The sequence below is a fragment of the Numenius arquata genome, chromosome 4 (assembly GCF_964106895.1).
Source record: "Numenius arquata chromosome 4, bNumArq3.hap1.1, whole genome shotgun sequence".
Taxonomy (NCBI): Eukaryota; Metazoa; Chordata; class Aves; order Charadriiformes; family Scolopacidae; genus Numenius; species Numenius arquata.
Window position 1 is genome coordinate 34,789,984 of NC_133579.1, and position 16,327 is coordinate 34,806,310.

General features: G+C 41.9%; 1 protein-coding gene across 1 annotated transcript in view; it reads right to left on the minus strand.

Annotated features, from left to right (window-relative positions):
• Positions 1-16,327, minus strand: part of TMEFF1 (transmembrane protein with EGF like and two follistatin like domains 1) — a 123,399-nt gene that overhangs the window by 959 nt on the left and 106,113 nt on the right. Inside the window, exons 6-9 of the mRNA XM_074146584.1 lie at positions 10,416-10,564; positions 9,477-9,542; positions 5,080-5,203; positions 794-952 (exon numbers count right to left, since the gene is read on the minus strand). Of these exons, the coding sequence (XP_074002685.1) occupies positions 794-952; positions 5,080-5,203; positions 9,477-9,542; positions 10,416-10,564 (498 nt within the window). The remainder of the gene's footprint in view (positions 1-793; positions 953-5,079; positions 5,204-9,476; positions 9,543-10,415; positions 10,565-16,327) is intronic.

Consider the following 16,327-nt stretch of genomic DNA (forward strand, 5'->3'; position numbering starts at 1 on the left):
TAACGCAGTAGCAGAAAGTTTTATGGCCCAATGTAACGGGAGCTGAAAAAGTGAAGGATGAGTTGAGGGGCAAAAGGCAAAGTGTAGCATGGATGCCCAAGTGTGGGACTTAAATGCTTCATGTGACTATAAGGTAACTAAGTTGCCTTAGTCTAACACAGAGCCCTCAGTCCTCATTGGGTTCAAGTCCTTGATGAGCAAACTGAATCCCTTGTCTTTCATCTCGGTTTCCATACAGGGCTTGTGCAGCTTTACATTTCATAAAATAGGTTCCCATGGAGAGTGCCTAATAACGGGACTAGCTCCACATTAATTTTCAGAAAGCGTATATAGTGTGAGGGATGCTTCTCTCTCTGTATAACGCCATTTACAGTGGTACTGCAGGGAACAGCATCTTGTCAACCTCTGGTTTCACTGGGCAGGAAGGGGGAAATCACAGCTTCTATAGGGTATCAGCAATGCTCGAATAACTCCAGTGAAGGTCTAACACAGTAGCTGACCTTTTGGATGTGTTTCAAGACTGATCTGTTCTGCTGGGTATTTGGTCTGGGGATTCAGAGTGATTACTGATGGTTTGTGAATTTAAATAAATGTGTGTTTTGTGGGGGGTGGTGGTGCGGAAAGGGGTGATAGGATGTTACGTAATCCTTCCGCTTCAGTCATTTGGTCTTTTTTATGTAGGTATTTTAGGATATATGTTAAAGCACATAAAATCTGGGGGGTCAAATATTTAAATACAGAAAAAGTATATCCATAGAATGTGTAATTTTTCACTGTTTTTGTCTTTACCTACCTTGTTATGCACATGACAATTGCAACTATAATGGCAATCTGTACAGCTCCAATTATTGCTGCAATAAGGACATGCGTAAGCTTTTGTCTACTTGGGACAACATAAAGAATACTAAAGTCTGTCTTTTCACAGTGCTGTCCAGTATATCCTGATTCACACCTGAAAAAGAAAAGGAATATTTCATGGAATCTGTAATTTGACAACAGCCCAGTCATTTTGCAGATGAAATAAGGAGTCCGAGGTGATTCCAGCTGAGAAAGAGCTGGTGAGGAGGTGGAGGTGTGGTAATGCTTGGGTTGGGGACTGGTTTGCATTTCTGTGGCCAGAGAAGAGACAGCAAATATGCTCTGCTTTCCTGGATGAGGTTACTCTGAAAACTCACCAGCGTGGTGAAGGTCCTGATTTGGCAAAAGAAATCTATGGGGTCATTATTAAATTGAGCCAATATTTAGAAAGAATATAGTAACGAGATGAAACAAGTAGACAAGGCTAAGCGAAACACAAAGAAGAACACAAAAGACACACGCCCACTAAGCTGCAATGTCAATATAGGATAGGAATGACAAAGAAGAAAAATAACCTTGAAAAATGGGGTGAAAGGAGATCTGTTTTCAAGCTGCAGCCTACAAAAGTGGAATCCTGCAAAACCTATTGGACAAGACCAGCATCAAATCCCCTCCTGCCTTGTCACCAAACCAAAATTTGACAGAGGTCAGGTTAGAAAACCCAGTGACCCACAAATGTTCATGTGAGAGTTCATAGAAGAATCCATAAAAATTGGCCAGGTGTGGGGGATAAATGGCTGGAGACAGAAGAGAAGCAGCTGCTCTAAATAGTACCTTGTCTGAGCAAAGCAGCAGTTAGCTCAGTGAGAAACTCAGCAGAGGCTGCTCCTGATTAGTGACATGAGATCAGGGAATGCGAGATGTGTTGAAGGTGGCAGTGGAAACACACTCTGAAGGAATTAATACCTCAAGGCAAGAGCGGCAGAAGCGCAATAAGGAAAGGCAAGAGCCACACAAGCCACTGAGCTGAAGTCTGCAGAATCAAAGCCCATAACTTACATCCCTGAACAAGTTCCTTGTACTGCCTCCTTTAGAAACAACTGATGTGAATGCATCATTAAGGGCAACATAATCATACAATTGGCCTCCAGCTCTGTAGTAGGAAGCTGGAGAAGACATACTCACACACAGGCAGAGAATCAATCCTTTGTACACTGGATCAGATAAGCCCGAATGCAATTGGTCTCATCCATCCAAAAGCTTTGTGCTAGGGTAGGAACTAAGTCTGTTTGGAGGGACGAAATAATTACTCCACAGACCTTCCTACAACTGCTAATGCAACTCCTAATCCCCCTTTGCATGCAGGGATAAGAGTTGGGGTTTACATGTTCATAATCTTGTGACTCTACTTTCTCCAGCCATGAGCTGCTCTGTAAAGAGTTTTGGTTCAGGCATGAAACAAGTTCCAGTAAGAGCAGAGTTATTAAAGAAAAGCTCCCATGTACTGTAAGTAAGCCCAGTAATGGCTAGGAAGGGAATCAAAAGAAACAGGCATTAGCATACAAGAAGGAAGAGGATGGGGAACATGTTGGCAATCACACAAAAAGAGGCAATGAGGAAGAGGACTCCTTGCTAGTGAAGAGGACTGAATTCTTATTGCTACTTTGCTTTTGTTTTCATTAAAGAAGGCAACAGTCAAAGTGTGATCAAGGTGAGAATTGCTTTAAGGCAGAGGAGACAAAAAAAAGCAGAGGAGGAACGTGTAAATTCAAAGATGTTGCCTCAGAAACACTGAAGTGACAGGAAATTATTTCTCAGAAATGTGCTGAATGGAGATTCAGGAGTGTAGAATTCATGCAAAGAAGTGCTTGTTTTAAGAACCATATAGGTGGGATGAAGTACCAGGCAGTACTTTAAGCTGCCTGGAACTAGTAGAACAGATTTGAAAGCATTCTGCTGCATTAATATATAGCAGGATAATATAGCATTAATGCAATAGCAAGATAAATAGAGGTCAGCATGGATTTATCAAGATATGCTGATCAGTCAATTAATTGAGCTAGTGTAAAGAAGTTCAGATTTCTTTGCAAAAGATTGAACTGTGCCTCCTTGATGCAGCCTGCCATAAGGACAAGGCAGAACTGCACTGCACAAGGTGGGGCAGCAGGAGATAGACCAGACCCTGGCTGCGCAAAGGCCACTAAACTCAATATTGTGCAATTGACTACTACAAAACTTTCCCACCACCTGCCTGCTGGCAGTCCCGGAGCGCTGCTCTACAATGAGCAAGGAAATTCATTGCTCTCGGTGAAAGCAAAAGTCAGAATTTGCTCTGCACAGGTATTTTCTGCAATTTTGTGTATTATCTGAAACCTCACATGTATCACTACTAGGAAATGAGGACCAAGTTAAACAATGTATATGCTAAATGTGTATGAGAATGCAAATAATTTGAAAATAACAGTCTGTCCCTGGTATTCATCATCACATCTTCCTTGCCAGAGAAAGAATTTTTTTCTTTGGTAGAAGTGCATGATCACTATGGGGGATTGCTGTCTGATATAAATAATTTGTTTCCTTAATAACTCTGCTCTAGCAGGAAACACACATAAAGTGCAAGATCATTAGTATTTAAATAGCCAAGAAAAATCCAAAGGAGGTTTGATACTTAGGGTTAAGAACTGACAGTCAGAAATTCTTGACTGGAACCATGTGAGGTTTGTTGTGCTAGGTCCAGTGCTGAGATACTGTTCAGTCTGTTTAAATAAATAATTGAAGGTAGTAATAGTAAATGTAATTATAAAATAGAATTTAAAGGGACAGTACATTAATTAAATTCATCAATACATTGCCTATCGGAAATTATTAGAGTAAAAATAGATATTTAAATGATTGAATAGTAATTGAATCATATATGAATAAATGACTGTATGATTAGTGCCATCCAGAAAAAAATTCTGACAAAAAAAATAAGTTCATTCATCCAGGAATATTTTCCTTGAAATATCTCTACTTTGAATATTTTGAGCACAAATCCATCAGAAATTTTGTTAAACACAGCTCTAGATCAAAAGAATACTGTAATCAAATAGTGCTGCCTAATGCCCATCAAGATAACGTTGGTGATGCACCCAGATTCCCAAGAGAAGCAAAGCCATGTTGGGCTCTCTTGGTTCTGGCCAAAGAAAAGAGAAAAACAAATAAGTCCCATTGGAAAGGTGAAAAATAAACAAGAAAGGGTCTCCGATGGGAAAAGAAATAATATAAGCTTTCAGGTGCTTATGTTGACGACCATACTGGCTCTGCCTTTTGGGTTTCCTGCTCCCTGATCAGTCTGGAAACCATTAAATCTTAGCAGTGGAAAAAACCCTAAATATCCTCAATCGATAAAGATCAAGAGAGAAAATGTGATAGTATCTAATGGATTTACAGCTAAAGTTTCCAAAGCAAAGGAAAGCAAAGCATTATAGCATCTTCAGCCAAATTAATCTGAAAGTACAAGCCTGCAAGATAAAAGTTCAGGAGTGAAACCTCCTAATAAGTAGGGCACTCCAAGTTATTAAGAAGTGGCTTTTTCTACAAACAACTTTTCAAATTATTTTTATTTTTTAAAGAAAACAAAGAGGCATAATTTAGTTGGTGAAATGCAAAGAAAAATATTATCTAGGAGCTAAGGAAATAAAATGAAACATTTAGATTTCCTGGGAAAAACTGAGTAGCATAATACTGAATGTACTGATCTGCTAGATTATACCACAGACAAAAAATTTGGGCCAAACAATATTTTGCAATTCTATACTTTCTAGATAAAGCCTATTATTGTGAAAAAGGGCAATAAATGTTAAAAATAAGATGTTAATACTCTAGAGAGAGTTTATGACAAGAGCAATAAAAGGTATAGATAGTGTAAGAGAAGACTGAGAGGTCAATGGGGAAAGAGCAGTCACACGGAGAAGCCATGCAAGACAAAGGCAGTTTTGTGGTTGGTTTTGTTTTTTTTTCTCTAGATAGGATTTAGCAGCTGAAAATAAGGAGACGACACTGAGGCCACAGTCCTCAGAGGGATTCAGCTTCTGAACTACCTGAGCGACCAAGCCCCTCCTCTGAGCACTGGCTCCCGCATGACTGGAGCAACTGGGTGCTGCCCACAGTGTGGGGATACGGCTCCTGTGCCACCACTGAGGTAACTGCAGACTGACACGGGCTGCAATTATGTCTAGAGCGCATTTTGATTAAGCTTTATGCAATTTCAAGCACATTTTGCAGGCACGCAGGACTTACCGGCAGGAAGCCTTCTGAGTGGAATAAATGAATTCACATTTTCCATGTATACAGTAGCCGTTGAAGCTTTCTGAACAAGGTATGTGGTTTCCGATGTAAATGTCTTCTCTTTGATCACTGGCATCTTGAAAAGAAATATACATAAACAATTATAAATGGTTGCATGATATTTATTAACAAAATCTCAACTGGGAACAGCATACCCTTAAAATCTTGTAGTGAAGAAAGGAATACAGAATAATAAAGCAGAGGCTTAAGGGTGAAGTTCCAGAGGCACCTACAGAGATTTGCTGGGATGTACTGCCCTGAAAAATGATCCTCAGAGGCATCTAAATATGCTTCTTATGTCAGGTTTCTCAAAAGGGGAAAAGTATTCATCACAGAAACAAGCCAATGCAGGAAGATCAGCAGAAGCTTTGTCAGTGGCACTGGGGCAAAGGGATAATACATAGATACACAGAGCTCTCTCCCATGTCTAAACAGAGGAAAAAAGCCCTGAAGGGTTAGAAAGAAGCTAAACCACGTTTTATGACTGATGGGTAGAAAACAACTTGATAAAGCCCTGACCTGGGCTGGCTGTGTTGGTTCTTGAAGGGCGTTTACACAGAGTCAAGGCTTTCTCTGCTTGTCACTTTGGCCTCTAAGCACATAGGCTGGGGGTGGACAAGAGGCTGGTGGGGGACACTGCCAGGACAGTGGCCCCAAACTGAGCAAAGGGATATTCTGTACCATACGACATCATGCTCAACAATAAAAAATGGGCTTTTGATCTTTCCAATGTGGTGGCTGTTTAGAGACCAGCTGGGCATCAGCCTGCTGGTCAGACATGAGTGATGGCTTTTGCATTGCTTGGTGTTTTTCTCCTTTTTTTCCCCTTCACTTCTTAAGCTGTCTTTATCTTGACCAATGAATTTTTCTTGTTTTTTCCCTTCACGTTCCTGCTGGGAGGAAGGTGGGGGTGAGCGAGAAGCTGATGGGTGCTTAGTTGCTGTCTGGGTCAGCCCAGCACAGGAAGGCAGTCCCTTCTGTCTCAACATCTTCCATGCTTCTATCACATTACTAAAACTATCTAAAACTGCATACATTTTCAACCATTCTTTCCCCAAAATTGTTTTGTAAAAAGTCCTAAATAGAGAAGTTGATATTTCGTAATAAACTTCTCTAAAGACCAAGGGTTTAAAGATGTGAATGTAATTGTGGAATTATGTTCATTTCCATGGCGATAGACTATAGCCTCACAAATACAAGATTACACTGAACTGCAGGTGCAGTTTTGCAGGTGCAAAAAGGGATTGTGAAGAAGAAATCTCTTCTACAACTGCAGATATTTGGAATAACACTAGCAAGAAAGAGAATGTATTTATACAAGAAAAAAAAATAAATACATGCTGCTGTTTTAGGTTTTCTCTGCACATTTTGTGGAATGTTTGCTAATTTGTTCCAGGAGAAAAAAAATGTATTAGAGGTCCAAGATATCAGGAAACTTCATAGTTCAGGCTATGCTTCAAAGATTTAGAAGACTATACAAGGGAAGAACATTGCATAATACCGACAATATGTCCAATACTGCCCTGTTGGAATAGTCTCTGTCATGGTAAGTCTAAGAGAAGAAAAGTGGGGAAGGCTCATCTCAAAACTATTGTCTCCTCCAGGCAGTTAATGACTGTTGTATCTGATCCCAATCAAAGGCTTTTAATAAGCTGCATACGATTCCCTTAGTCCGTTCAGATAGCCGCACCATGTCTGGCTTTAATGTATGTACTAATACAGAATGTGAGGCCCAGGGAAAGATGCATCCCCTGAAGGGGGGAAAGTAAAGTCAGAAGCAAAACTTGTATTAAGCAAAGAGACGTTGTTAAATGCAGGAGGTGATTCCTAATGTAAAATAGACATCTACCTGCCTATTGACGGGAATCACTTTTTATTCTGAGAGGCCTGCTAGGTTGCTTCAGAGCTTCAAAGTGAAATATTTAACTGGTGTAGAGGCCTTGAAAGAGTGATTGGATAGAAGAGTTCAGATACTTCACCAGAAGGAAGAGGCTTGCACAAGACCTGAAACCCTGGTGCCCATCTTGGCACAATAAAAGCAGCAAACCAGCTGAATCTGGGAAGAAACACCTTTCTGATGTAACTTTAGGTATACACTTGCACTGCAGGAGAAGGAGACTGTCAAGGTTATGGTTCTACAGACTAGAAGCCATTATACATTCAGAGAACAGGGAGTAACAAGAGTAACTCACAGGAATTTAAAGGAAAAGCAAACAGATAGAAGTGTGGACTGTTCTCATGGAAGAAAAAGTCATTCAAAGTAGTTCAGTTCAGGCTCTCAATGTCTAAAAAGACCTGACTACTGTACAAAAAAATTTCAAAACAATTTTTTTGCACGAGGCATACTCTCTTTGTGCACATCATCTGCTGAATTTTCAACTGCACAAGCTATACACATTAATAATGATAATTGTATACAATGTTTTTTCCACTAAATAGATTTGAAGGGCAATTTACATGCAATGGATAAAAGGCTGTAACCAATTCTGAATAGGAACTAAAAGTGGTGTTATATTACGTCACATAATAAGAAGTATATTCCATTTGGTGCCTTTTATGCCTTCATAATGTAAGTGAAAATTGACATTAAATCATTCCAACTGGTACATTATATAGAGTGAGAATAAGAGAATTTGTGAAAAAAAATATACAGAGCTTTTTGGTACTGAATGGCTGTTTTCAAGAAGAGCACAAGGAATGTTGAAAACCATGGTGGGATGGCTTCACTCTGGGAGGCCATGGGAGTGCAAAACTAGTGAAATGACAGAAAAAACTAAAGATAAGAGCTAACAGAGAAAATACCAACCCCTCACAACAAAACCTGCATTAAGACCAGCACCAAGAAGACTCAATACGAGTCACAACGTGTCCTGGGGTGCATCAACCAGAGCATAACCAGCCGGTCAAAAGAGGGGATTATCCGCTGGATTCAGCCTTGGTGCGGCCTCACCTTGAACACTGTGTGCAGTTCTGGGCCCCACAATTTAAGATGGATGTGAAGGTCGTTAAATATGTCCAGAGGAGGGCAGCAAAGCTGGTGAAAGGGCTGGAAGGAATGTCCTATGAGGAGTGGCTGAGGACTCTGGGTTTGCCTAGTCTGGAGCAAAGGAGGTCCTTATTGCTCCTACAACTTCCTGAGGAGGGGAAATGTAGACGGAAGTGCTGATCTCTTCTCCCTGGGATCCAGTGATAGGATGCATGGGAATGGTTCAAAGATGCACCAAGAGAGGTTTAGACTGGACATTAGGAAGCATTTCTTTAACCGAGAGGGTGGTCAAACACTGGAACACGCTTCCTACAGAGGTGGTTGATGTCCCAAGCCTGTCAGTGTTTAAGAGGCATTTTGGCAATGCCCTTTAGCTTTTGTACAGCCCTGAAATGGTCAGGCAATTGGACTAGGTGATGGTTGTAGGTCCCTTTCCACTGAAATAGTCTAGTCTAGTCCTGTTCTATTCTATTCTATTCTATTCTATTCTATTCTATTCTATTCTATTCTATTCTATTCTATTCTATTCTATTCTATTCCACTCAATTCCAGTAACAGTGCTATTATTTGTGAGAGAAGAAGAAGAAAGGTTAACACCTATGCAGATCTGCTCTTTGCATATTTCTTCTGAGAATGCACCTAACACACATGGGCTACTACCATGTAAAATAACTGAGCAGGAAGTGAAACGCTGTCTTATTTCATTTATGCTGAGGTTACTAAAGGCAAGATAAGGTTTGTATAGGTAAAACATTTTCAACCAATGTGATTAAGCCTATTAGTTTACTGAAAACATTTTAAAACAACCTAACAAGTTGTTGAAGTTGTGGCTGCCCCATCCCTGGAAGTGTTTAAGGCCAGGCTGGATGGGGCTTTGAGCAACCTGCTCTAGTGGAGGTGTCCCTGCCCATGGCAGGGGGGTTGGAACAAGATGATCTTTAAGGTCCCTTCCAACTCTAACCATTCTATGATTCTATAACAAATACAGAATCTGCCATTTTATTCAGAAATTAACAGAAAAGACGGGGTCATGGGGTAGGGGCCTTGTGTCATTTCATCAGGAATGTCACAGCTTGGTGTCTTGTGTCATTTTCACAGCACTTGGGCGCAGTCTAATCGTGTGACCGCTGCATAGGGTGGTGAGCAGCTGGGCATCTTAGAGGAACACAGCGGGCAAAACTCACAAATCATACACAGCTCGCTCTTGCCAGCCTTACAACGTCAGAGCTGTAAGAGAGCAGCTGCTCACAGGTCTGTCTCAGTTACAGAAATCAAAGCTGTAAGGCAGACGAGAAGGGACCTGTGTGCTCTCTTTTCTCATCTTGTGCAACCATAACCAGACAGCACAAAGTCAGCACAGTACCTTTCACCTCTGGCCGATACTGCATGCCATCATCTTTCTTTCCAACTGCGCTTGCGTCATCTGTTTCTAGATGATAAATACATGCATGGAGAGCTATTAGGAAAGGCTGATTTCCAGACCACTACATATGTGTCATTGAGAAACTAGAATGATATTCAAAGAAGTATTTTAATTGCAGTAAAACTGGACACATTCCCACATTGTTCCTCCCATACAACCAGGTTGGTAGTACACCTGGTCAGCAACAGTCAGTAACCCCAGCATCCAGACCAACACATGGCACCCCTCAAGCTGTAGGTTTTGAACTAAAAACTCTTTGGTGGAATAGGCCTAGGTCATTTTTGGTGAGAGTCTGTTTTGGTTTTGGAACTGTCCAAGTTACAGATCTAGATGGAACTGGCAAAGAGATGGTGGAAAGCTGCTATTCCCATGAGAAGGTCCTAACTGCAAGACCCCAGAACTGAAGAGTCACGCACATGATTAACTACAAGGCAGTAGGCAGAGGGTTTCAGTGGACCATTGCAACACTGGAAAAGGAAATGGGTAAATATTTGTTCAGTTTGGGCTCAACTTGACTCACCTTGGAAGTACATTGTAGAGCCCACAGTAGCAAAAGGGAATGTTTCCCACAAACTGGTATTCCTTTTGCTCTCCTGCTTCTTACCACCCGCTCATGTAAGACCCGTTGGACTATAGCTTAGATTCTCCTAAGAGCTTTTGCTGTCTTTCCAGGTAACGCCAGCCAAAGGAAGGTAATGTAAACATGGTACATATATATGTAGTGTAAACATACCTCTGCATGAGGAGCTCTAAAATATAGGTGGGGAGTTCACTGACAACTGGATCAGTGACTTCTGATGAAAAATGGAAAAGGGAAAGTTCTACCAAGCACGCTTATGTCACAATTTACATTTACCAGAAAAACAAAATTAAGCCTACCTGAGCAGTGTCCAAGATGCCTGATGTCGATCTGCTCTTGCCTCAGACATGATGCTTCTCTAACAAAGCACGGATTGTTATAGGAACTTCCATCAGAAGCACATACAGGATTAAAACTGTATCCACTGCAGTCTATATTACATACACACCTGTTAATTGAAATGTACAGCAAAACAAAATTGATAACCAGCAAACAAAAATTAAGTCATGTTGAGTCATGAGTAAACACTAGCTCATACACTAATGCCAGGAGAGAAGAGCATGTTGCATGAGGATGCTGAAGAATTCATTGGCGTTTCAACCTTCCAAGCAGAATATACAAAATTATGAATAGGGGCTTCAGTGTGCTTTTTAATAACGCATTGATGTTCCTTGAAGTTTTACTATGATATCAGTCTCATTGATTACAACCTCAAAATTGATAACACATCGCTAGGAAAATTTTCCACATTAATAAAACAGTTTGTGGTGTCTGTTCTTAAGTGTGAACAAAACCAGATGAATATTCTACTTTTTTTGGGGTGTCAGGATCCCTGAGAGGGGAACAAAAAGGACTCCCATTTCTATTAAACAGTAAAAGGAGTTTTTCTATTCCCAGTGCAGTACAGAATCAATATGCTTGGTTAACTCTGTCATTTCAGTAAGACAATCATCATACCTTTGAAAGTTAACAGTGGCTTTATTATGTTGTAATTAAAACAGGATTATGTGATCAAAATTATTTCATAATGCATCCAATTGACACTTCAGATGTTTAGACACAGCATTTTCCATAGAATTTGCAACCAGAGATTGTAAAACAAAAGTGGGGAAAATGAAGACCTAACACGTAGCTGGTTCCTAATGATCCAAATGTAGGACAGCCAAAGACTTAGATAGGGATATGACTTAAATGGTTTTGGTTAGATAATCTTGTTGCCCCAACAAAAAGTCCTGAAATTTTACATGTGTGAATGGCACAGGTAAACTTTCCAGCTTTCCAAGCCCCATCACCCTTGTTTATTTTAATCAATATTCTACTTTTTAAATGAAACACTATTTTTGAATGAAAGTTTATGTATGTGTTTCACATTGCACTGCAAGCTCTCCTCCACCTCTGGACTGGAAGAATGTGTGAGGAGTGTGGCTGCAGAAAGGGGGACGTGAGGAGCACCCAGTCCAGCTCTCCACTGAGCTCCTGCTGATGCCGTGAGAGCAGGAAGAGCCGCTCTGCATCTTCTGAGGAGGTGGCAGTGGACACACGGTCTTCTCTCTGCCAAAAAGCCCTACACAGGAGGCACATGGTCTGACTGCTAGGAGCTGCTGCTAGCTTCATCTTTGCTCACCCTTGTAAGACACGGGGTGGGGAAAAAAACCCAAGCTACCAACTTCCCAGGTTTTTAATGCTCTTTCCAGCTGCTGCAGATACAATTAAATGATTAAACAGACAGATGTGTACCTCAAGTCAGTGACAAATTTCACAGCAGAACCTAATTCCATGCTGCAGAAACACCGAAGATGGCCTGTGTACTCTCTCCCTCTTTTTCCATAAGCACCTTTTGTTACCTAAATTTAAAGACGCTAATTTTGCCAGCAATATTTCATGCCTGTGAACTGCAGATTGTTGCTAGAGCAAAGAACATCTCTAGTGCAAACAGGTTTCTAAGTGCAACTACTGACAGTGAAAAACTGCCCCAGTAATGAGTCTCCACACGTCTTAGGGACCTACCTCAAAGTACCCATGAAGCAACTAAATATCAACATGATGAATGTATGATAATTTTTCTTACTAGAAATGGTAATGGTTGTAAACCTTCGACCCAGGGAAGGAAGCACTATTTTGTTTACATGCTCCCACATGATTCTAAGCCTAATGAGGGGTTTATTAGTATTTACTACATGCAAATAAAAGGCTCACGGCTCAGCAGTTGTACACATTTGTTAACACGAATGAGTGGAGAACTAGTCCTTGTTTGTATGACACCAGCTGTGTGCTTACAGATACCTGTGCTCAGCCTTGGCTCTCAGGGATCACCACTGCCTGCGCGCACCCATCCTTGTCACGTTTGAGCACATTCGCATATATATCTCCAGAACAATTCCATCTGTATTTCTATGTCTAAACAGCTCTAATTCTGCCTACAATCTCCATCCAAGGTCTGCAGCATCATAATTACTGTTGTTTTCTGTCATTCCTGGTGACAAATAAGCTGACTTCTGAAAATAATTTTTAATTCCTCATGGTGACATTATAGGGTAGAGTTGAAAATGCTTGAAAACTGCTTACATTTTCATGCTGCACTGTGTTGAGATTTAACATCTCCCATTAAATGCTTACTTACTTGTTTTGGGGGTAGATGTGAATTCCTGACTCTTTTTCTGATAAACACTCTGAGCCTTAGCTCTAACCATCTCTTTGATGTACAAAAATTTCTTTTTATCATTTAAAATTTACATCTAAAAGCAGGAAAATAAAAAAAAAACCCAACAGCATACAAGAGGAGAGCTTGTGACACATCCATAAGGGCTGGTGCAGCACGAGGCAGCTGAATCCCACTGACCAGCTGCAATGGGCTGGCAGCTGTGTTGTGTCCTTGGAGCCGGACAGAACTGGCCACTGCCAGGGGTGGGAGCGAGTGAAACTCCCACCCCCGGCCAGTCTGGATACTGGGAGCTGCTGGAGGCTTGCAAGCACACTAAATCCCAAGTGCAGCCTTGCTGGCAGAACAGACCCCAACCAACTGGCAGATGGACATGCTTTCCGCCCACAGGCGTGTGGGCTGCCACACGCCACATCTCCAGCAAGGCCCTCACCGGACAGACCAACCCAGCCAGCTGGTGGGACACATGTGCATCTCCAGGATCTGCCTCTGCTTCCAGGATTGGTGGCATCTTCCTTCCAGGCTCGCTTCTTCTGTCCAAGGGCATTGCCTTTCAGGACACCTCTTCTCTGCAGAGCCCTTGGTTTCCCAGGCTCAGCAGTCTATCTACAGAAGTGCACTGCCTGACTGGCTTCCCAGCTGCTGACTCTGTCTCATGGCTTTTCATTAACTGGAAGATCCAGGACATGACACTTGTTCAGCCCAGGCATTACCCAAAACCTACAACCAGTCAGTGCTGGTTGCAACTTGGGAGTTCACAGGTTCAGTTTTGGAAGTTCTTTCCCCCCCACGCACATGATTATCTGCCTGATGCCATTAGCTGCTACTTCTCCTACAGCCATGATGCCAAATGGTATGTCTGGCCTCCACCTGGTCATTCAGTTACTGGTGTAGACGCTTTGACAGGGCTCCCTGGCACGTAAAAGCAGCTGGTTTAAATACACTGTGGAATAATGAACAGTTGAGCTTGACTGATGTACTTAAAAAAAAAAGAGACTTTTATGCTTCATAATTCCAATGTAAAAGCCCGAAGCCGTTCAGAGGGCTGAAGGGGAACGAGTTAAGGCAAAGACATGGCTAGGGCGTGATGCTGTGAAGGGAGCAGGGCCTCTGCAGATGCAGCAGGGTGGCAGCGAGGGAGCCAGGAGCACACATTAGAACCCTGCACCCCTCTGAGAGTCCATGTGGGGTGCAGTGAAGGTGTCCTCACTTATAGCTGGTGGGCACTAGACCCAAAATGCAGCCAGGCCTGCTGGAAGCACCAAACTGTGAGATGGGAGCAGTGAAACACGTGGAGTGCTGCTCGGGGTAGAAAACATGAAATGAAAGCTGTTTTTAACTGCTCAGTGTTTGTGAAGGAAGGTAAAACCGTGGGAGAGCAAGTTGCTGCTCTGATGCTGCACATCAAACACATCGAAACTGGCATCTGAGTCCCTGCAAGAGGACAGGACCACCACCAACAACAACAACTGAAACAAAAAAGCAACTCAGGCAAGTACTGGAAGATTCCCAGAAGAACCCACTATGAAATACAGAAAATATGTTACACCCTGAAGTCAGAGAGCTACAAAGGGCAGATAACAGCTTAATACTGAGGAGACGACAGAAAATCCAACCGCCCGAGAGCAGCCAGCTCACCCCACCAGCCAGTTTGAGCCTTAGAACCAGGCAGAACTCAAAGCCCAAGACTAACAAGCACAGTCCACAGGGCTGCACCTGTCCCACAGACCATAGAAGCAGCACATGAAGTATGGGAGAAGATGCAGCAGGCAAGGTTAATGAGCTATAGGTGGGGCCCCAGAGGGCAGAAATCTTATCGGGGCTGTGTTTTACAGGCAGGACAGCCTGTGTGAGGCATCACAGATGGTGGGCTTTGTTTTTCTTCACAGCTGACTGAAACTAGACACAACTAAAATCTCATATTGTAATTTGTTCCTTGACAAGTCCTGCTTACACTGGGGAGAGAGCACAAAGAGAGGAGAGGACAAAACAGAGAGCTGCTCAGGAGGAGAGGGCAGGAAAAACCTAAGATCATGAAGGGGGAGAAGGGGATATGCATGAGGAACCCAGGAGAGAGAGGAGACCCTAACTGTAAAATTCCTAATATCCCACCTTTAAGCACTTATTCTCACTTCTACCTTAGCTCCCACTGGCACTGTGTTCATGCACATTGGTCTGTGAGGCTAATGCCACGTGCAGCTCAGCCGTGAAGCTACCAACACTTTCCAGCATGACTTGGCCTCAATGAGTGATGAACAGCAGCCTTGGTGTGAGGCTGGACTCCTCTGGCCACCAGCCCGCTGCAGGCACTAGCCAGAAAACTTAGCTTCAGGGGCGAAGGAATGCAAAGGTTTTGATCATATTTCTAAATTAACATACCCAGCATAAAAACAATAGGCTTTACAATTAAGAGATATAATATAATAATATGCAACAGAAGAGAATTTTATAAAACAGGAAGCATTGGACAGCCTGTATCAGCAAGATTTAGGTTTGGATTTTAATCCATCTAAAAGAGGTGTTTTGAACAGAATTTTCCACCTTATTTCTACTCACTTTAAACCTGTATTAAAACACTATCCTGCATTTGTTGAGACAACATCACAGCTTTGATTCTAGCTTTAAATATTTTAACACTGATCTTTAGGTAACATTTTCATTCTATTCCTTTTGGGAAAGAACACAGGCAAGATGCATTTTCCCTAATGACCATCCTATTGCATCCTAGATGCATCCCTAATTACCAGTAGAAATAAAAAAAGAGGTTTGCTTTTAGCATGTCCTTTCTGGTGTGAGCAGGTAGGCGCACACTGAAATGAATATGTACAAAAATGGCTGGTTTGTAATGAAAAAAAAATTTAAAAAGAAAAAAGAAAAAAAGAAAAGAATAGTACCTACCACACAACAATATTTGTAATAGCAGGAAACTACTCAGATATAGTTAATTTCTCACATAAGAAATGAAGTTTCTATCTAAAACCTCTTAGACACTGATATTTTGGCTCCTCAGTATGTTTTCACAATTGCTAAAGGCTGGTCTGAGTTTGGCAGGCTGACGCAATCCTAGGAGACGATAGCATATGATGACGTCAGTCATAACTACAGAACAACATCTTGTATTTAACTTTCTAATGTTGAAAAACTGAAGTTCAAACCTAGGTCTGAGTTGCCTTCATGCTGCGAGCAGACCAGAAAAGTGAACATGGGACAACCGCCGCTGAGGTGAGCAGTCAGACTGCAGAGCACAGTCAGTGACACTCCTGGCATCACTTGTGGACAGACAAGGCAGAAGTTTGAGCCCCACCTCTCAGGCAAATACTGCTCTGACAGGTATCTCTATTCCTCAGGAGTGACTCCACAAGGAAATCAGGAAGGATCTTGCAGAAGAAAACCCAGAATCATGCAAATTTTCACAAAGGGAAAAGTAATTCTTTTGAAAGCTTGCAAAACAGAGATGTCAGAGTACTTCTAAACATCATAGCGTCTTCCTCCTAGCTCTCAATTATTTATTCCTGCTATTTGGAGTAACTTCCAGGAACAATTGCCTGAAGT